This window comes from Lactuca virosa, chromosome 7, assembly GCF_052849685.1.
Source record: "Lactuca virosa cultivar CGN04683 chromosome 7, Lactuca_virosa_CGN04683_v6, whole genome shotgun sequence".
Lineage (NCBI taxonomy): Eukaryota > Viridiplantae > Streptophyta > Magnoliopsida > Asterales > Asteraceae > Lactuca > Lactuca virosa.
The window spans coordinates 7,119,430-7,140,424 of NC_136432.1; the positions used below are offsets into that span (position 1 = coordinate 7,119,430).

The 20,995-nt window shown below is 33.2% G+C and overlaps 2 protein-coding genes across 2 annotated transcripts; one reads left to right on the forward strand and one right to left on the reverse strand.

Moving 5' to 3' along the window:
- Window positions 1–8,769: 8,769 nt before the first annotated feature.
- LOC145124128 (uncharacterized) lies at window positions 8,770–15,319 on the forward strand. The gene is made up of 7 exons (XM_079059357.1): window positions 8,770–10,182; window positions 10,807–11,019; window positions 11,614–11,681; window positions 11,801–12,968; window positions 13,466–13,641; window positions 14,219–14,405; window positions 14,484–15,319. The coding sequence occupies exons 2-7, from the start codon at window positions 10,860–10,862 to the stop codon at window positions 15,080–15,082; spliced, it is 2,358 nt and encodes a 785-aa protein (XP_078915483.1). The 5' UTR covers window positions 8,770–10,182; window positions 10,807–10,859; the 3' UTR covers window positions 15,083–15,319.
- Window positions 15,320–17,283: 1,964 nt separating this feature from the next.
- On the reverse strand, window positions 17,284–20,464 carry LOC145125024 (rop guanine nucleotide exchange factor 3-like). Its single transcript, XM_079060517.1, has 8 exons — window positions 20,017–20,464; window positions 19,334–19,740; window positions 19,138–19,254; window positions 18,900–19,054; window positions 18,719–18,793; window positions 18,329–18,622; window positions 17,861–18,205; window positions 17,284–17,585 (listed from the first exon to the last, which is right to left on the reverse strand). The coding sequence occupies exons 2-8, from the start codon at window positions 19,686–19,688 to the stop codon at window positions 17,463–17,465; spliced, it is 1,464 nt and encodes a 487-aa protein (XP_078916643.1). The 5' UTR covers window positions 19,689–19,740; window positions 20,017–20,464; the 3' UTR covers window positions 17,284–17,462.
- Between the last annotated feature and the right edge of the window lie 531 nt (window positions 20,465–20,995).

A 20,995-nucleotide genomic window follows, 5' to 3' on the forward strand; every position in this document is an offset into this window, starting at 1 on the left:
TGAGTCAGGAAGTGACTGAAGAACCCAGTCAACAGCCAGCTCCTCACGGACAATAGATCCCAACATTCTTAACCTATCAATGTGTGACTTCATCTCTAGGACGTGTGCACACACTGACTTTCCTTCTTCATGTTTACTTGCCAAAAGGGCTTGAGTGATTTTGAACTTTTCAATCCTTTGAACTTGTGGGTTAGGGAGAACAATAGGAGGAGGTGGAGGAAGTGAAGCATGATCTCGTGTTCCTCGATCGAATCGTGGAATATCATCTTCATGTGAAACGCTTTTTCCACGGGATTTGGGAAGACCATAGTTGTCATACTTTGACATCTACAAAACGGGAGAAAAATTCAAGTTAGTTGATTGATTGAGTCCTTAATAAATCACCCAAATGAGATATTAAGGCTAGGACCCAACACAATACTCTACAACTTGGGAGAGGGATGCCGTAACCCAAATTGCAGAACATTTGAAGGTAAGTGAATGACGATTCACTAATTTCCACCATGAAAAACGAAAAAAAAATTTAGTTTTAAATCTATTGAAAATTCCTAGATCTTTTGAGATTCATTGAACATTTCAATGGCATGTTTAAATCTCGATATGCCCCTCGATTTGTGACTGGGATGCCGAGGATCACAAAACAGGGTGTGAATAACCATGGACACTTACATGGTGCCCTCAAATGTTACAGTCACCTATTCGATGTGCCGGTTAACCACACACGCTCCACCGAACTATGACAAACAATGAGTCACCCTTTGCTACCTTTGCTTAGAACCATTTAGTGTGTCGGTTAACCACACACGCTCCACTAACGTCTTCGCAAGGGCACAAAGTGTAATTTCATGGAATTGCATCAATTCACTTTTGCCTAAAGTAACTAAGATTGGGAATTTTGTAAAAGCATTCAGTTACTTTTGTACTTCATTATACTTATAATGGAAGGTTTCTGTCCTATCCTACCCGTTCGGCTAACGACCCTCCACTAGTCAAGAGTGCGGTGGGTAAGAGTGGATACCCATTCAATCGCCATTTTATAGGCAATTTCCTTAAACACCCCTTATAGACCGGCTTCGTGAATGAGGCCTACTAACGGTAAGACTGACTGTTTACTCATACATATATAATACTAGACTTTTAATGTTATATATAGTATAGGTTGTATTTTATACTTTTAAAATACTTGGTGGTCAAATTTAATAATTACACTTTTAATTTAATTAAATTGTAAACCAAAACTTTTATGGATTTATTAAATCTCTCTTAATTATACACTTTAATTAATTAATAAAACCATAAGGGTGTGAATTGAACTTTTCAAAACAATACTAGGGTTTTAGAATTTAACATTTCTAAATTAAACTTTTAATCAACTTTTAAATTCCAAAACTTGAGGGCAAGTTTTGAAACATTTCAAAACATTAGGGTTTAGAATTTAAATATTTCAAAATCAAACTTTTCAATCAAAATTTAAATTCCAAAACTTGAGGGCAAGTTTTGAAACCTTTTTCAAAACATTAGGGTTTCAACTATTTAAATTTCAAAACAAAACTTTTGAGTTCAAATTTAAACTATAAAACCTAAAGGGGAAAAATTGAAACTTTTCATAACATAAGGATCAAATAACAAATAATTTAAATTAAACAATTAATTTAATGATTATCTAAATTTGACCTAATTTCAATTTCTTGCAAGATAAGTTACCCAATTAATACAAATAATTAATCTTTAATCATATAAGGAAGTTATTATCTAATCAATTGGTAATTATCTTTTGTTTAATCAAGGATATACTCAAAATATGTTTAAAATCGGATTTTAATGACCCAAAACAGTTAAGGCAAGTATCCATGAGTAAAACAGCAAGAAATCCCGAAACTGCCTCCATCTGACGCTCGAACTCGCCGAGTTCCTCTATGGACTCGCCGAGTTGGAGCCAACTCGCCGAGTTCAGCAGTCAGGGAGCCAAAAAATCGATTTTGCAACAAGAATGAATATGCTAGGCATCAATACAATAGAAACCAATCAAGGCTCTGATACCACTGATGGGTTTAAGCCATAAGAACATCCTATGTGCTCATACAAACCCTAATGCTTGGATCTAGGTTTCTCTATTGTACATGCATTCATCCAAGACTTTAAACCCTAGATCTAGCATGTGATAATCAATATTAACATATGAATTAGGGTTTAGATCATACCTTGATTGTTATGTAGCAATAACAATCTCAAATCCTTCTTGTAATGACTTTAGAAAGCTTAGAGTCACAAGTGTCACTCCTCTAATGGTTCACAAACACCAAGAGCAAGAGGATGAAGAGGAGAAGAGAAGGAGGCTGCCCAAAACGTGTGGAAACCCTAGAGAACCAGTTCACCACGTTTTTGGGGCTTAAGGGATCTTTAAATAGTGAGGCTATTAGGGTTATCTAACAAGGAAACCCTAATTTGGATGCTTAGGCCCTAAGCAACCCATGAACCCCTTTTTAATAAGCCTTGGACGATTTCTAATGGGTTTCCCCATAGAATTCGTCCAACCTTATATTATAAGGTAATCCATAGCCCAATTGCAATTATCTTATAATTACAATTCTAGTCCCTTAAGTTTAATTAATCTCTTTTAGTCACAAAACTAATTACTAATTAATTCTTGACTAATATTAATTAAACAATATGATTTCTCCTTTAATATATTATTCTCATAATATATTAATAAATCATATTTAATCCTTTCTCTCCATAATTCATCCTATCAAGTTGCTTTGGTGAAGGCAACCCAAAAGGACCATGCACCATCGGGTCAAGTACATACCAAAATAGTTATGGACTTAGACACTAATCCAACAATTAATTCATAATTAATTCAAGATTAAAACTAATTAAATAACATGACTTTATATTAATATATTATAACTTATAATATATTAATAAATCGTAAGTATACAATTCTCATAAAATTATCCATAAACAGTTTGGGTGAAGTGCAGCCCAAATGGACCATGCCGGGTCGGGTCAAGTATATACCAAATAAGTTATGGACTTAGACACCTTATCCAACAAGACCATATGGGGGTTCTCATCACAGCTAGTGAAGACCATGTGGGGGTTCCCATGGCAGGTAGTTAAGACCATGTGGGGGTTCCCATGGCAGTGGGATAAGACCATGTCGGGGTTCCAGTGGCACTTGATGTAAGACCTTGGACGGTTTCCATGGCATCCTTATATGTTTGTATGCATGGTTTATGTGGTTTATATGGCTGATGTGGTTTATGTGATTATGTGGATTGTGTGTGGGTATGTTATGGGGAACTCACAAAGCATTAGCTTACAGTTTGTTGATTGTTTCAGGTACTTCAGGATCTAAGGGCAAAAGCCCGGTGTGATGACACAACATGCACTTTCTGCGTTTTAATTGGGACACTATGATATTATGAATAATTTATCTGATGTTATGGATTTTGAAAACAAATGCGTTTGGAATTCTATATTTTATGGAAATGATTTTATTATTTAAAATGAAAAATTTTATGGGAAAATTTGGGCTGTTACAATATTGTGGACCGTTGACCGGACCAGATGAGACTTACCGGGTCCAGGTCCATATTCGGGTCCAGGTCTGGGTTTTCCGGTTCTTGGACCCGTTTGGACTGGTACAACTTACATGCATACGGTACAACTTGTTAAAACACGTTTTTGGGTTGGATACAACTGTTTAAAACGAATATGTTGTTGGGTTTGATACGTTACAACTCGTTAAAATGAATACTTTTTTGGGTTTGATACGGTATAACTCGTAAAAATGAATATGTTTCGGTTTCTTGTGCCCTTTGGACCGATTAAACTTAGATTGTTTATACTTTATACCATTTGTTTATAAATACATTTGTACGCAAACACATATTTATAAAAAAATATAAAAAGAAACATCTATTTCATAGTAAATGTATACATTTCTTTTGTAAAACATATATATTTAAGCGGTCCCTATTTTTATAAATAGGTATTACGTATATAAAAAAGTTTCTAAAAAAAGTTTTGTATATAGAAAATATAATATTTTTAATGTGAAAATATGTTTTTTTTTATAAATATGATTTTATAAAGAAAAAACATATTTGAAACAAAATATTGAGAAAAAAAAGTTGTAAAAACAACTAAATTTATGATGAAATCATAACAAAATTTTAAAATTTGGGTCAAAACGGTAAATTTTGGACCAAATTTGTAATAAAATTTAAAATATGGGCCAAAAATGTAAATTTCAGACTAAATTTGTAATAAATTTTGAAAATTTGGCCAAAAATATAATTTTTGAAAGTTGGATGACCTGTTGACTGGGTAAAAGGGTCAATTTGAATACAATTACCGATCTTTAGGATTTAATTAAAAAATAATATAAAGACTAAATCGATTATGAAACAAATATTTAAGGACTTTATTGCAGTTTTCTCAACTTCTTTCAATGGTTGAAGAGTAGGGGTGACGTGGAATCCCAATGCCATTTGCGAAAGGTATTGATTCTACAAATGTGGATGTCCTAATACATTTAAAAGGAAGCCAAGTTTCATAAATGTGTTTTTTGTCATTAAGCTTTCAAATTTCGATTTATTGTTATAAATTTATGTAAATTTTTGAAATAAAATTACCATACCACGTCCATATAAGTCATTTTTGCAAAATTTGATTAAATTTTTAGTGAAAATGAAAACATATGATAATTTGTTATGGGTTGATAAGGAAGAATCTTTAGGTCTAACTATGGTGATGTTTAGGTGAGCACATGAATTCAACATGAACCCGGCAACTGTTTTGGTTTAGAGGCAAATTATCACATATCAACGAATAAGATGATACAGAATTTTATAACCACTTGAAAAATCTGTTGTCTTTCAGAAAAATGGAGAACTAAGGTAAAACTCATTGAAAAAAAAGTACAAGGCAACAAAACAATTTTGATGTATATTTTAATGGACAAGTTGTATAAAAGACATTAGGTCTACAAAAAATATTTAATTTTGACATTGTGTTTATTTTTTTCTCGATTAAGTCTCGAAGTTTATACTGTTGTTGCAAATTTAACCAATCGACTGGTTTACTTCAGGTGTTTTATGTTTTAGTTGCTGACTAGACAAAAACTGATGTTGCTTCCATATATGACATGAGTTTGCTAACATTTAAGTTAAATTGAACCCTCATGTAAATTTGTACTTGTTTTCATTTATTTCTTCTTATTTTATTCTTTTAGAGCATCACAATTTTGTACAATAACTTTCTAAGGTTGTTCAAGTGGTTCATCATACCAGAGTGGTGTAAGCAATACAATAAATGTTTCCTTGCTTACACCTCTCTGAGATGACGAACCACTTGAGCTACGTTGGGAAGACATTGAAAAAAATCATGATTCTCTAAGAGAATAAAAGAAGAAGAAATAAAGAAAAGTGAATATAGATCTACATAAGTGTTCAATTTAACCAAAATATTTGCCAATTAGGATCATATGTGAAAGTCACATAAGTTTTTTACGTAGTCAACAAGTGAGATACATGAAACACTTGAAACAAATCATTCGATTGGTTAAATTTATTAAAAAATATATATAAACTTAATGATCTAATTGAGAGAAAAGAAAATACAATGTCAAATTTTTTTTTTTTGAAAAAAAAACTTAACGACTTTTATACAATTTACCTTATTTTAATTGTACAATATATTTATATATTTAATAATAACATTCAGTTGATTTTTTCAGATTGCGAAGAATTCCCCCTCAACCTTTGGATTTCTAAATTCTAATGATCAAAAGGAAACTCGATTTTAAAAATCATTAAAAGAAGCGTATAGAATTTTTTTTATTAATCAAATGGAGATTTAATGTAATTTCGTTATTATTTATTGCTATCAATCCCATTAAGTTTTGTATTTTCATGTTTTTGTTGGACCGAGTAACGAAAACCACACACCCTAAGATATCGTTTGGCAACGAGAACCAACCTTTTGTTCACGTTTTCAAAAAGGGGAAAAGAACAACAAAAACGACATTAAATTGACAGCTATATATTTCCTTCCTTCAATGAAGCGTAGACAATCTTTTTGAAAATTGTAACATGACTTGTTTTAAGATCTTCATTTTGAGTGTTCTAAAATCTTAATCGAGTTAGGGCAACGTATGGGTTTTACACTTTTCCAAACACGAACCTTTTCTCCATCTTTTGCTAACTTTTTCATGCATTTTATCTCTCATCCCTCTGTTTCTTTCTTCCCTACACGTTATGTTCTCTTTAACGATCGATGCATGTCATTGTCATATCATGAATGTTTCTTTTTCACACTATAAATTTGTCCTATGTAATATGTATATCTCAAATACGTGGATTTTTTTATAATATAATGTTTAAATGATTAGTAATAATGTTACGTGATAAAAAAACATACATGCTAATTATCATAAACCGTTTCCAATGTTAACCAACACCTTAATTTCTTATATTACGTACGTGCCAATTTCATTATATTTCATCTTTACATAGGGTCAAACATAAAAACTCATATACAATTTGAATGACTCAAAGTTTGAAGTGTATTGGAATTCTTACAACTTCCTAAACCGGATTATTAGAAAATACATGATTATTATAATATTCTAACTTTAATAACCATAACTATACATTTAGAAATTTTAATTTCCTTAAAAGAAAGAAAAGGACCCCCAACTTGATTTTTTACCTCTAAACATGCGGAACAGTTAAAGGTGATCTTTAACTTATCATATTTTTATATGGAAATGAAGCATGTAATTATTATATGTAAATAAAGAAATATTGTAATATTTGACATAATCCGCGTTTTATTATGTGCATTTAACAGTTTATTATTAGTAAGAGCATACACTCTTGTGGATTGCTCCATGTACAAATACCTTTATAAGATAGATCCGATATACCGTAAGGTTTTGGTTTCTTTGTACGGGATTCATTGAGATTGACTTTCGATATTGCATTTCCGGTATAACATTTACTGTTCGAGATATCCTATATATGAAATTGACTCGTATATAAAGAAACAACTTTTGATGTACTCTAATTTGGAAAACATGAGTTAGTTTATTTTTTAAGTTTATTGTAATATAATATTTGATGGCACCAATAAAATAATTTATAAGTTATAAGCTATCATTTTAAAAAACTATTCGAATTAGTTTGATAATAACTTGTAGGAGGCGCAAGTCCTTAGACCCCCGTCATTTGTCGTTTCGGGATCAAACTGATCGGATATAAATGTGCATTTCGTACCACCTATTTTACATTATAATACAATTAGTAATATTCTTTGGCATTCATATTAATTCCAATTACACTTAAATGACTGCGGACACTTAGGTGGTTTTTTTTTTTTTTTTTGGAAAAGCTCTTTTTACGTATGCGTGTTTTTGCAAACTGTTTATTTTTTAGAAGACGACAGACATCTAAACGTATGCACATCCTCTTCTCCAAAAAGACATTGACCAAATCTGCAGGCGATAATAAGACATTTCTCGTAAACATCTTTTAGGCAATAATAATGATTAAATTATTTTATATATAATTAAGATCCTTCACTTTTTTCTTTTATATTAATTTTGTACAAATTAAAACCATCTCTTTTCTAAAACGATTGAATTACTTTTTTTATTTTTATTTTTTGATAAAATTATATATTAGATTGTATTTTTTGTTTGTTTCTTGTGTTAAATATATGAGATTTTATGTGTAAAAAATTATGTAAAAATTATAATAGACACAAATTGTGAAGATTATAATAGACACAAATTAATATAGTGTTTCTTTTTTGTAATTATATATTTTTTTAAACATAATCATATCCTTATATTGATGAGGTTGACAACATTCCGTTGGTTACACAAAGAACCATTACAATTGTTTGAGCGCTTCATAATTGTATAAGAAAAAAGAGTTTGAGCGATAAATTCTTTTCTTAATACAAGCAACCCAATGCATTGTTTCAAATTATATGGAATGAATAATTAAAAAAAATGTTATTGTGGCTATATAAATTATAATTCAGTTGTAAAACTAAAATTATTTAAATTTTAATGTTGAAAAACTCTTTTAAGTTTCATAAACCGGTTTATTTATGTTTCAACTTATTTTATCAACATGCAGACATTAAAAAACAAACTATTTTTTTCTTGCAGACTGCAAACGTATGTTCAATTTCTTTTTCTACAGATGTCTGCAAATATGGTCCACACTCAGGGGCGGTTCTAAGGGGTTCCCGGTTTGGCACCGAAAACACCTAATTTTTCTGTATGCAGTGGAAAATTTTTTGATTTTTCAATTTTTTTACCTATTTTTCATGTATCGGCAACACCTATTTTATCCCGACAACACCTACTGTATTCCTGCGTCCGTCCCTATCCATACTGCACACTTTATATCACTTTAAAACAAGCCAAACTTATTACGTTTTTACAAAAAAAATATTATATTTTATCATAAGATAATTAAACTTTTTATTATTAACTAAATAATATACTTAAATTACATATAAAATTAAGATTATAGGTTTTATATGAAAAGAAATACACTTGATTTAATTTAATATATTTGTGAAATAAAAAAAATGCGATTTAATGTGATATAATACGTACTAAACAATTAACTTAAAAACAGCAAGGACCACTCCCACATGTCATTCGCCCTTCTAAAAAGGTGCATCCCAACAATGTTTGGTCAAATTTCCTTCCCCCCCACCCCCCCCCTCAAAACACACACACAGAAGGCATGACAATTATACAAAATCTGTAACAGTGGTGGTGACATTGATGACGAATCCGACATGGGAAAAAAACTTGCAGATGAGATGAAAAACAATGGAAACTTTTGTTTAAAGCTTTCTCTTTCTCTTTCATGATTTTGTCATCTGCGTGTTTTTTGGAGTGTTTTGGTGTGTGTTATGAATTGATTCCAACGGCCCCACCACATCAAACTTGCTAACTTTCCTCTTCTCAAATCCCAAAACCAAATTTCTCATCGCCAATTTCCCTCCCACCCACCCACCCACCATCACCGTGAAAAAGATCCATACTTCTTCTTCGTCATCTCCATCGCCACTGAAACTATATGGCTGCCATACCAAAACCCTCCATTGTTTTCTCAATAAAATAAGTGAATTGGGTGTTTAATCGATCTGGGATTCTCTCCTTTTGGTCGATTTATGATACCCTTTTCTCAAAATTTCTTTTTTATTTTTATCCTTATTTTGTTTTCGTGATCTAAATTCAGTTTTATTTGGACATTTTCTTGAATGTAATTTGATTAGATGATGAGAGATTTGCAGAAAGATCCATCTGGGTGTTCTGCTTCCTGAGAAAATTGAGATTCCCACATTGTATTAAGATCCTATTTTGTGTTTTCTTATAGTGATTCATCAGATCTTTTAGTATTTCTTAAAAAAACTTCATTTTTTTCGGCATTCTTATTTTGTGTTTGTGTGATTTAGTGTGTTTTTTTAGTGTATCATGAATTGATAGCCCCATCACATCAATGCAAAATCGAAGTGTCAATTGCGTCTTCGTCTTCTTCTTCATAGCAACCACCCCACTGCCCTTTTCTCACATTTCTACAGTCTTTAATGGCTGCCACAACTTTACACCTAATTTCACTCAATAAAATAAGTGGGTTAGTGTTTAATCCATTTGGGGTCTCTCTCTTTTGATCAATCGAAGAAAACCCTTTTCTTATTTTTTTTTTCAATTTTTTCTTTTTTTATATACTTAGCGTAAGCATTATTGAAGCATAATTTTCGACTTTTTTTTGACGTTATCTCCAAGATAATCGATCAGATTCTGGGTTTTTTGTTTTTGAGAAATTTGCAATACCCACATTGAATTAAGTTCTCTAACTCATCAAGATTTTGGTTACAATCCGGATGTTTGATTTCTCCAACCCTTCAAATTTGCGGCTTTTCTGGAGTTGTAGATTTGACTTTTAGGGTTTTATAAATCTTAAAAGGCATGATTGCTTGTCTTCCAAGGTGTTGATCATCACGTTTTTCAACTGGATTGCAAATCACACTTCTCAAATTGAAATTACGAAGTAAAATTGGGTGAAAAGAGAAAAAGGGAAAATACCTTTTTGATTCTTTATCAATACAAGAATTCAAATTCAAAGGGTTCGAAAATTTCAGGTATCTTCTCATCGATGCATACTCATTAATCCTACTTTTTCATTTGTATCTTTTCGAACATTTATAATTTATATTTTCACAATGATCTAAAACCGGTCGATCTTGCAAGAATGATGGTTTGTTTGAAAAAAAACAAGTAAGATAGTTCCAAAAGTTGTTCACTCTTTTCATTGATTGGTTATTATATTTATAGCATCCTGCGTTTAATTCACCTTGTGACAACATTATACTTCGAAATTTTTTATCAATTATAGAAATGCCATCCAAATACAAAGCAAAATTCACTATTCTTTTTTTTTTTTTTTTGGCAATTTTCAGTTTTCACTATTTTTAGGCCAAGCATAGTGTTAATCTTTTTGTTACTTTGTGCAAACTCTAGGATTTTTATAGTATAATTGCAAATATGTTGGTTGTTTAGGACAGACATAAGAGAGGGTGGGATAGTGACTTGCCCTAGATCTCTTGTCTATAATATATGCAAAAAACATAAATGCCCTCCTCATCCTTATCATCAAAAATAGCCCTAGAAAGCATTTGTTGACACTTGACAATAACATAACTATAGCTGATTAAAGTTGGGGGATAATTTTGTAAATTTACACTTACCCGATTCTTTTTTATCAGGAAAAGAAAACACGGATTTTGTTTGATAAAATCATCATAAATAATAGAGTATAATGGCAAAGAGATCAAAACAACGTGGTGGTAGGCAAAAGAAAGAGCAGTCAGGTTGTATGTGGGGATTAATTAGTATGTTTGACTTTCGACATGGTCGGGCTACAAAAAGGCTTCTTTCAGATCGCAAAAGATACACACCCACTTATAATGCTACTCATGGTAAGACTTTTGTTTCCATAGCCTAAATGCAACAAATAGCCATGTATTTGTTTATTCTAATAGCATTGTATTTTCATTTTTTGGTAAGACTTCTGCTTACTTGGAATGTAACCTTGTATTTTCATTTATTTGTTTATTATAGCATATCCTACTTTCAGCATTTCTATTACAACCTTGTATTTTCATTTCATTTCTTGTTAAGGCATTATACTTTAAACCAATTATAGCATTGTACTTTTAGTTTTTTCTTATTTGGACATTGTACTTTAAAAAATCTTCTCAATTATAGGAATGAAAATTGCTATGTGTTGCATATAATAGGGTAGATTTTTTAAAATACAATTCTGTAATTGAAGTATGTTGCTGTTTCTTGCACCTAACCCAAACTAAAACTATTTGGTGTATGTTTTTCCCAACTAAAAGAAAAATATTTGGGTGGCCTTTAATTTGATCCGTTATCTTTTTAAGCTAAAATCTTCTGATTTGTATCCATTTGACCTGTTAGAGATAAAACATAACTCAAATTGACCTCTTTGACTTGACATGTTATAAGCAAATTTAAACTTATAATTTTCTTGTTTTTTTTTTCTTCAGATTCTCCATACCTTTCATCCGAAGTGAGTTTGCCCACAAATTCTGAAGAGTTGCATCAAAGCATCGAGGTATAGACTGTTATAATAAATTTCATTTTTTATATAGTTTTTTCATGAAATTTAAACCCTAAATCCTTTTAAGATTATGATTGCTTAATTGACCATTGTTGCCAATACAACTTTCTTAGAAACCTGGCTTTGATCTCATGAGGACAAGAGTGAAGGAACTTATTAAAGAAGAGATGTTCATGGACCAAGATTCAAAGAAGCAAAATGACATCAACAAGTTAGAAAACCACAAACCAAAGCATACAGAAAACATATTAAAAGAATCTCATAATCAAGAAATCTCAATCACTCATCAAGTTTCACCTCAAAAAACCTCACAGTATCAAGATCTCGAAGCTCTCGTGAAAGAAATCTTGCTGATTTACCAAAAAAAGAACGAACAGAATGGCGATCCAGACACAGGGGCAAAACGGTCTTTTCCTATTGTTGAAGAAAAGCTTGTTGCGGCCATCGAGACGTTGCTTAATGAAAACGGTGGCCACAAGAAGTTTCACCATTCGAGAGAGATGTTTCAGATGTTGAGTTCCAATAAAGAAATGTTCTTCAAACTCATTCAAGATCAAAACTCGATTTTACTAAACGAAGACCAAAAGTCAAAGTCAAAGTCAAAGTCAAAGGCGATTTCGGTGTCGAAGTTTCCGGAAATCGAGCAAACGGATCAAGAATCAGAGGAGCCCGTGACCCATAAGCACCGCAAGTTTTTTAGAAGAAGGAGCAAGTCCGTAGATAATATACCCATGAACGAAAAGGGTAAAATCGTCATTTTGAAGCCGGGTTCCCCCGACAATCAAATAGTGAACGAAAATTCGTCACAATTTTCTTTCATGGAGATTAAAAGACGACTTAAAAATGCGATGGGGAAGGAGCAAAGAACACCGGGGAAAACAGTTGATGGACATGGTGGATGGAGTTCTCCAAATAGAAATCATTTTTATACGGAAAGATTCACCAAAGCTACTACTAATTTTCATTCATGGAGGTCAAAAGACGATTTAGCCCATGGAAGGGTTTCGAAATTACGAGAATCCGAAATGAATGATGAGGATACGAATCATCGGATATCGAATATTTATGTTGAGGCTAAGAAACATTTATCAGAGATGCTCACAAGTGGAGATGAAGATGCTGATTTGATGATGAGAAGCTTACCTAAAAGTCTTGGCAGGATTTTGTCTCTTCGAGAGTACAATTCTCTTTCTCCCGGTACAAGTCCTAGAGCACAAGATATTCGTTTGGTCAACAAAAGTCAACCTTCTACGGACCATGAAGAAAATATAACTTCTGAAGGTATTCTTATTATTATTATTATTATTATTATTTTTTAAAGTTATAAGGGGGGTGTTTGATTATGACAGAATTGGAATTTCAGATTCTATTCCATGACGTGTTTGGTATATAATATTGACAAAGAAAATTAATTATAGTGTAAAAGTTTAAGAGTAAATTACATTTTTCATCCTTGAGTATAGCTGATTTTTTCAGTTTTGGTCCCAAGAAAACTCTTCCAATTTTGGTCGTTATTTGAGGTTTTCATAATGTTTTTGGTCCCAAGTAAAATGACTATTTTTGGGACCAAATTTGCGAAAATCGGCCATACTCATGGAACAAAAATGCGATTTACTCAAAATTTAAAAATCAATAAGTTTTCATCATTGAATTCCATTCCAATCATGCCAACCAAATTCCCTACAGATTACAATCTGTTGAGATTCCATTCCTTTGGCATTTCCAAGCATTTTGCGAATGAAACGCCCCTAAATCTTGTGTATTGAAAACTTATGCAGAGGGTCAAGTGATTGTAGAATTGGAATCTTGTGATAAAGAACACAAAGAAGAACAAACAGAAGGTGTAGATGTTTTGTGTGAATCACACGGGTCTATAAACGGCGTAGAGGACAACCACAATGCAGTGATTCCGGATTCTTCTAATGAAGAAAGCTCTTCAGACAGTTTGAAACAGGTAAGTGTTGTCTGTATAAATAATCTTTAAAAATATTTGAGATAATGATGTTACACGGGAAATGGAAGGCAAAAGTAAATTAGGGCAAATTTGTAAAAATTTGGGACTTGAAACGGGAAGTTCTCATTTTTTGGGCTTTCTTTATTAAGTGTTCTTTCTGCATTAAGTCAAAAAATCATACTCGTACATAGCTTATAAGATTAAGTGCCTTTTTTTTTTTTGTAAATTATATTTTTGATCCTTGAGTATATAGATGATTTGTGTTTTGGTCCCAAAAAGTTCTCTTGCAATTTGTAACGTTTTTGGTCAAAGATCAGTATATTGGACTAAATTTTTTGGGACCAAATTTGCAAAAATCAGCTATATTCATGAACCAAAAATATAATTTACTCTTATTTTCCCATTAAAATGATGTCTGGCTGAGTAAGAGATATATGTGTGCAAATGACCATTTTGCCCCGTCTAACACCCAAAAAGGAATTCACAGAATCTAAATCACACTAAAATCAATTCACAGAATCTAAATCAGAACTCAAAATAACATAGAAATTGAAACATTCTTTTTGTTGATTTGCAGGATTTACCCAATGAGAACGACTCATCATCTTGTGGACCACATATAATAGAGCCTACAGTAGCTAGCAAGACAGAAGAACGCGAGATCACTCCCTCTGATAAAGCCGGAAAGCCGAGTCCTATTTCCGTTCTCGACCCGTTATTCTCAGATGATGACATCAGCCCCGCAAGAACCGTTTCTCGACCCGGTAACCCTTTGAAATTTTCAATTAGTTAAATGTCTAAAATACCCTTTTTCCTAGACTAACGCTATTTTTTAATTTCAGTCGAACCTGCGATTCAACCACTGCGTATCCAATTTGATGAAGAACCTGTTTCCCGTTCTGAAGATCAACAAATACGAATCACAAATTCTGAGGATAGTGAGGAATCTGCGTTTGAATACATTGAAGCTGTGCTCCTTTCATCTGACCTAAACTGGACCGATTTTGAAAAAAGGTGGCTTTCGGGTACACAGATTCTTGATCCATGTATATTCGAGGAAGTGGAAACGTTTTCGGGTCGGGCCCAATATGATCAACGCCTTCTATTTGATTCGACCAATGAAGTTCTTGAAGAGGTATGCGATCATTTTATTCCCGAATCATTGTTCATTAAAAAGGCCGTTTGGCCCGTTCCTAAAGGAATGGATCTAATAAACGAGGTTTGGAGAAGAATCGAGTCACGTCTTTGTAAGGTTTACCCTCGAGATTTAGACAAGCTTGTGAGAAACGAATTGGGAACATCAAAAATGTGGTTGGATTTGGACAATTTTCGATCCGAGTCTCGGGAAATAGTTGTCAAGATCGAAGAATCAATCTTTGATGAAACAATGGATGATACCCTTTTGAGTTTATTTGATAGAACGAATGATGGTTTATCATGAAGACCCTGATTTTGGGATTGGAAGATGGTGTTCTTGTTTTCTTTATTAGCGAGGATTTTAGGGTTTGGTTAATGTGTGTTTCACTGTTTTGCGTGGTGCTGTTACTTTTTTTCACATAGTTACAAAGATACATGAACGCGGAGGTTAGTTTGTAACTACATATATATAAATAGGTGTTTGTTTGTAGTATTTTGTATTCGATAACAATCATATATAACAAATAAATCATTTATGATAGTTGTTTTATATTATAAAGATTAGTGAGTATATATATATATATATATATATATATATATATATATATATATAACATACACACTTTAACCTACTCCTAAATTACATCATTGTTCCAGACCTAGAACTCACATCCACTTGGTTTATAAACCCTTTGTTAGATAGGATAAGACATGAAACTGTGATTTTTTTTGATATTTTTCTTGTAATGTTTATATCATTGGTTTAAAGCCCTTTGTTAGACAAGACATGAAATGCTTATAATGCGATTGCCCTTTGTTAGAGAGGACATGAAATGCTGTTTTTTCTTGTAAGGTGATTGATATGTATTTGATTGAGTAAGAATTTCATCTTCACCGTTATGGGAAGGGTGTTGTTTTAGGCTGAAGATATTTGAATAGGTTAGAAGACTCTATTTTATATCTGAGCCAAGAAAAGGTCTCTACAGTCTTTTAAAAAACTAACAATCTGAAAGACTAATGTATACACGTGGCCAACATGGCTCAGACAAAAGTCAAATACCACCTAAGATAAGGATTTGATTCCCATGACTTTGGATTGTTCATTTAGTGGTTGCTCATGCATGTTTGTACTTTAGTTCTAAATTCTTGCTTGACTTTACGAATTACACCCACCGAAAGGCATTCATTCCCATCTATCATACGGAAAATGGCCTATTAACTTCATCTTCGACCGTTTGGCTTGTTATTTGCATGGATCACGTTAATTTCTTCTAAATAATTTTATTCCTATTAAACATGTGTAAAAAAAATTAAGTCACATAAAGCTAGTCAATCAACATGTTGTAATAACACAATCACAAAAAAAAAAAAAATTCTCCACATTGTTACTTTCCACCGACTTCTCCTAAATTATGTTATGTAACAAAAGTACAAAACATTATATTGTTTAACTTTTACTTTCATATAAGGCCATATATGTTACACACATTGTATTAGTTTTTAAAAAGGTTAAATATGAAACTAGGCTGTTAGTTTATCATTTTATGTATTCAACCGAACAGAATGATGCTATAAATTGTCAGAAGGTGAACGCATGTTGCTATAAACTGTAAAATAACTAAAACTAAAAGTATGTTGTAATGAATGGTAGAAAAATAAAGTATGTTACAATAAACCATAAAAGGTCAACCATTAAAGAAAACAATTAAATTGGAAATATTGTAGGAGGTTATAGGGTTTGTGGTGGAGATCTGGATACTAACTTGGATCGTGAGAACACTTTCCGAACTGATATTTCTACCCTATGCCAGGGTTACAAGAAATTCAGCCTAGGATAATCCAAGCGGACACTTAAGATTCTAGGCACAGAAATCGTAAGCCAATTTGCTAGAAAGATTCTGTGAGAGCTTGATGAAAACGAGAGCTAAAATTCGTCACACCCTTCTAAGAAGGAAGAGTCGTTTATATATTAAACGAGACTAGGGTTTTATTAGGGTTGGGCCGTCATTAGTTGCTTTGGAAGCAAGTCAGGATAGCGGGACCCTAGCCAGGGGTTCTGCCCCTTGGACCCCGCTAGGGGCGCTGTCCCTTGGATCCCGCTAGGGGCGCTGCCCCTAAACCCCGCCAAAGGGGCGCTGTCCCTTTGGAAACCCCGGACCCCCGACTAGTCGTTGAACCGACTTCTAATTCGATCTTATACATGCGTGCACTCCGCACAACCCCGTACATATATTAGAGTACAAATTATGAAGCCTTTTAGCTCACATGTTAGTTCCAGTTACTTAAAATGACATGGTGACACTAAAATCACCAACAAATATTATTGAAAAGTAAGAACTTGGTGGATTAATTTGTTTATTTTTTTATCAAATCTATTCTAAGATGTTTATATAATAAGTTAATCTACCAACAAATGGTGTATACGAATTTGAATTTGATCAATTTAGTTAAATGATCTATTATCTCCCTAGTTAAATGATCTTGTAGCATATGCAACAAATGGTGTATACGAATTTGAATTTGATCAATTTAGTTGGCAAAAAGGTTCTACCCATTACTGTTAACTCCAGTCAAACCACTTTTACATCTACTTCCTAACTTTTTCAAGTGTCATTTACATGAAGAAAAAAAAAGAGCACAAAAAGGGGCAAACGAAAGATTGAAGTTGTCTTCAAAACGAGGCCTTATGATTCTTGGTTTCTCATGGATTTGTCTTCAAATAAAACATCTTCAGTCCAAGCAACAATGTTGAATGCCAAACCTTCCAGTACCCTTGAGTAGCTTTCCAATATAGCTTGTCCCACATCCTACACAAATATATATAACTTCAAATCAATTATGAGGGTTAAAAATGTTACATTTTGAAAACAAAGGGGCGTTTCGTTGGCAAAATGTTTTTGGGTTGAATGAAATCCATCAAAGGAATTGGATTCCCCAATAAATGATGAAATCCATCAAATATACAATTTCAAGGATTCCGACAGAATGGAATTCCGTCCATCGCCAACCAAACACGCTACGGAATAGAATCTCGAATTCCAATTCCGTAGAATCCACAACTAATTTAATTAAGTCAAGTTACCTTGTTATATTGGATCTTGCTTGTATCCAATGTTGTTTGCGAGAGTTCGGGGTACCGTTGTTTCAAGCTAAACAACAAACTATCGGCTCGATCCGCTAAAATCACATTCTTATCGCTCCGTTCAACTTCCGCCACGTGTTGTTTAACCATCTCCCATGATGATTTTGAATAACTTGCACACGCTTTACGCCTCCATGTATACATAGACGCCTCGACTCGATCCGCCAACTCAAGCGCTTCATGTTCCGAGCTTATATTAAGACAATCAAGAAGGTATTCGGGTGAAAACTTGCCCCCGGATGTCATATATCGGTATATCGTATCCCCTACACTTGTTCTTCCACACTGAAAAAACAACAAATAATATGTAAATCAGGTGGCCCGCGGCAAAGATTCCAATCCATTTTGGAATTGGAACTCTCAGATTAGACTGTAGCTGTTGAGACTGAAACCCTGTTTTTTTTATACCTTGGGGAGGGAAGTGATATATGTATGTGGGATTTCCATTTCGGCGAGAATGCTACTATTGATGGCCATTGCGGCCTTGTGGATTTGATTGGCGGCATCACGTTTTTGTCTTAAATGTTTTCTGGCGGTGTCGGAGAGACCTTCGGGGCCCACACAAGGAACCGGCAACCACCATTTTTCGTCTTTTCTCTGAGGCTGAGGAATCCTACGGAATGATCCTGTTCGGGAGTTATTTGACATGCTTCCTTGTTCCACATACCAAAACTCTGTTTCTTTGAAACTTTCCAATATTTCCTGTATTACAAAAAACAAGAGAATTGACCGTTAATTTTGGAAAAAAATAAAAATAAAAACCTATTAAACAGAGGAAAGTAGAGGTTTTGGTCTTACTAAGAGTAGTGCATCAAGTTTCTTTAACGCTGGAAGGTTTATATAAATATCCGATCTTGGCCGACTAGACATCACCTGAAAAATTATTCCAGCATTATAAGTTTATAGCAACCACTTATAAAAATTAAAATCTTATTAGAAACGTAATAAAAACAACAATTTTTTTTTTTAAAATGGGTACCTCCATGGCTTTTCCATTCTGTAAACTATGTGATGAAGGAATGAACTCTACAATGTAATCACAAACAGAAAGTAAGCAGTTCATCTCCCTTTTCCACATCATCTTTTTCTCAGGATGCAAAGGCTCCAGCTTTTGGTGTTGACCAAACATAGAAGCTGAATAATACATCATAAAAACAATCATATGATAATAACATATGGAATTTCATCATACAAGGGCATTTATGTCTTTTGCATACCATAAAGATTTGTGATGGCATTAGACACGGTAACTGCAGTTGAAACTCCTTTACCACTTCCAGACATGTCTTCTCCCAGCAAAAGCTTTGAAAATCTCTCTTTCATCATTTCAAGCTCTGTTCCAAGAAAGGTTTTGTATAAAAAAGAATGTATAGATTAATAAATTGACATGCAATAAAAATTAAAAACTCTCACCTAAATCCATAGGTTCACGACTCTCCGGTTTATCTTCTGTTTCAAATTTATGGTTGGGCTTCATTAGACCAAATCTTGAGAGGGCTGGCCTGTAAGGGGATCTTCCGGTGGCCGGCCAGCTGACCGGAGACTGTGTCTCCGATGAGCAGCTGTTATTGTCATCTGTTAATTGCTCGGAGAAAGCTGAAGTCTCTGAGTTAGTTCTATAGTAAGCAAAAGAATTGCCACTGAGTGTTGAATTGACTGTAGGTGATTCATCGTGATCATGATCATCTGCTCCTTGATCCAATGAAGAAATCGTTGATGACTCAAATCCCAAATCAGAGGTCTCTTCAAAATCGTCTAATTTTTCCATTGTTAATGGTCTCTGGCTCTAGAAACTTTGGATTAGTGGTAGAAATTCACTCCTGCATTTATACGAACAGTTGGCGTGCATTAAAAAGGATAACGGAAAGAAATACCGGGAAAATACTTGAATTGCAAGAATCTTCGTAAAGGAAAAGCAAAAAACAAAAAGAAATCTCGAAACGTCACTGTTACCTGCCCTTATATAGTTGTTATATACAAGTAATTCGCTAGCAAAAAGCGTATATTTCAAAAAAACTAAACCCAACGGTTAGATCATTCAAAATACCAACACCAACATAAAAAGGAGATTACGAATCTTTACAGAGAGTTATTACCTTTGTTCGAATTCGAAACAGTTCCCTCTTTAACCGCAACAACAGCAAATAATAAACAATCTTGATTTCCTTTTTCTCTTTCTTTAATTTTTGGTCACCCTTTCCCTTTTTCTCGAAAAAGGAACTGCAGAGGCGTGCTGCTCGCTAACCCAGTAGAAATTGCAGGCGTCTGATCCTTAATGCGACCATTTCTGAACGAACCCCAGTTGCTAAATGATCCTTGAAATTAAAATGGTGGAAAGATGATGATGAACGATTATCTGTAGTCTTGATTCTTATGAAGGACAATGATTGATTGACCTTGTTGCATGAGTTGGTACAGCAGGAGAAGGTTCTATACAACTTAAGAGGTGGTGTCGTTATGTAAATAATAAAGGGTTGTCCTTTTTACAGAGATGAAGTTGACGAATCCTGACCCAAATTAAATTTCCATTAATAACAAAGATACCATATGGAAACCATATCATTACTTCAGACAAGGTTCAGGTTCATATTTCTTGAAATTTGGAGTGATCAACATGTGTTTTTATTTATTTTATTTAATTATTATATGAAAAAAAAAACCTTAGAAAAAAAATACTCCCCCTCTGTCCCAAAATTATTGTTCACACACAAAAAACACATAGATTAAGAAAAACAATCATTAGTTTTGTCTTTTTGAGTAAAATGACCCTCTTGTCCTTTTCTAAAACCAATGGGAAATATGTGTTTGTAATTATTCAAGTTTACTTTATTAAAGGTTAGGGGTAATATGGTAAAAGTGTAATCTATTTTTGGTAGTGGACAATAATTTTGGGACAAACTAAAATAGTAAGGTGGACAATAATTTTGGGACAAACTAAAATAGTAAGGTGGACAATAATTTTGGGACGGAGGGAGTAACATATTATTTTTAATAGGGCTGTAAACGAACCGAATGAACACGAACGGTGGCTTGTTCATGTTCGTTCGTTTAAGTTAGCCGAACAAATAAACGAAT

What these genes read in the sequence shown, in the direction of transcription:
- LOC145124128 (XM_079059357.1), top strand. Translation starts at nt 10,860, where the DNA reads ATGGCAAAGAGATCAAAACAACGTGGTGGTAGGCAAAAGAAAGAGCAG. An exon ending in CACTTATAATGCTACTCATG is followed by an intron (nt 11,020 to 11,613) that starts GTAAGACTTTTG and finishes TTTTTTCTTCAG; the next exon opens with ATTCTCCATACCTTTCATCC. An exon ending in AAGAACCGTTTCTCGACCCG is followed by an intron (nt 14,406 to 14,483) that starts GTAACCCTTTGA and finishes TTTTAATTTCAG; the next exon opens with TCGAACCTGCGATTCAACCA.
- LOC145125024 (XM_079060517.1), bottom strand. Translation starts at nt 19,688, where the DNA reads ATGGAAAAATTAGACGATTTTGAAGAGACCTCTGATTTGGGATTTGAG. An exon ending in AGAATGGAAAAGCCATGGAG is followed by an intron (nt 18,794 to 18,899) that starts GTACCCATTTTA and finishes ATAATTTTTCAG; the next exon opens with GTGATGTCTAGTCGGCCAAG. An exon ending in GCAAGATCCAATATAACAAG is followed by an intron (nt 17,586 to 17,860) that starts GTAACTTGACTT and finishes ATATTTGTGTAG; the next exon opens with GATGTGGGACAAGCTATATT.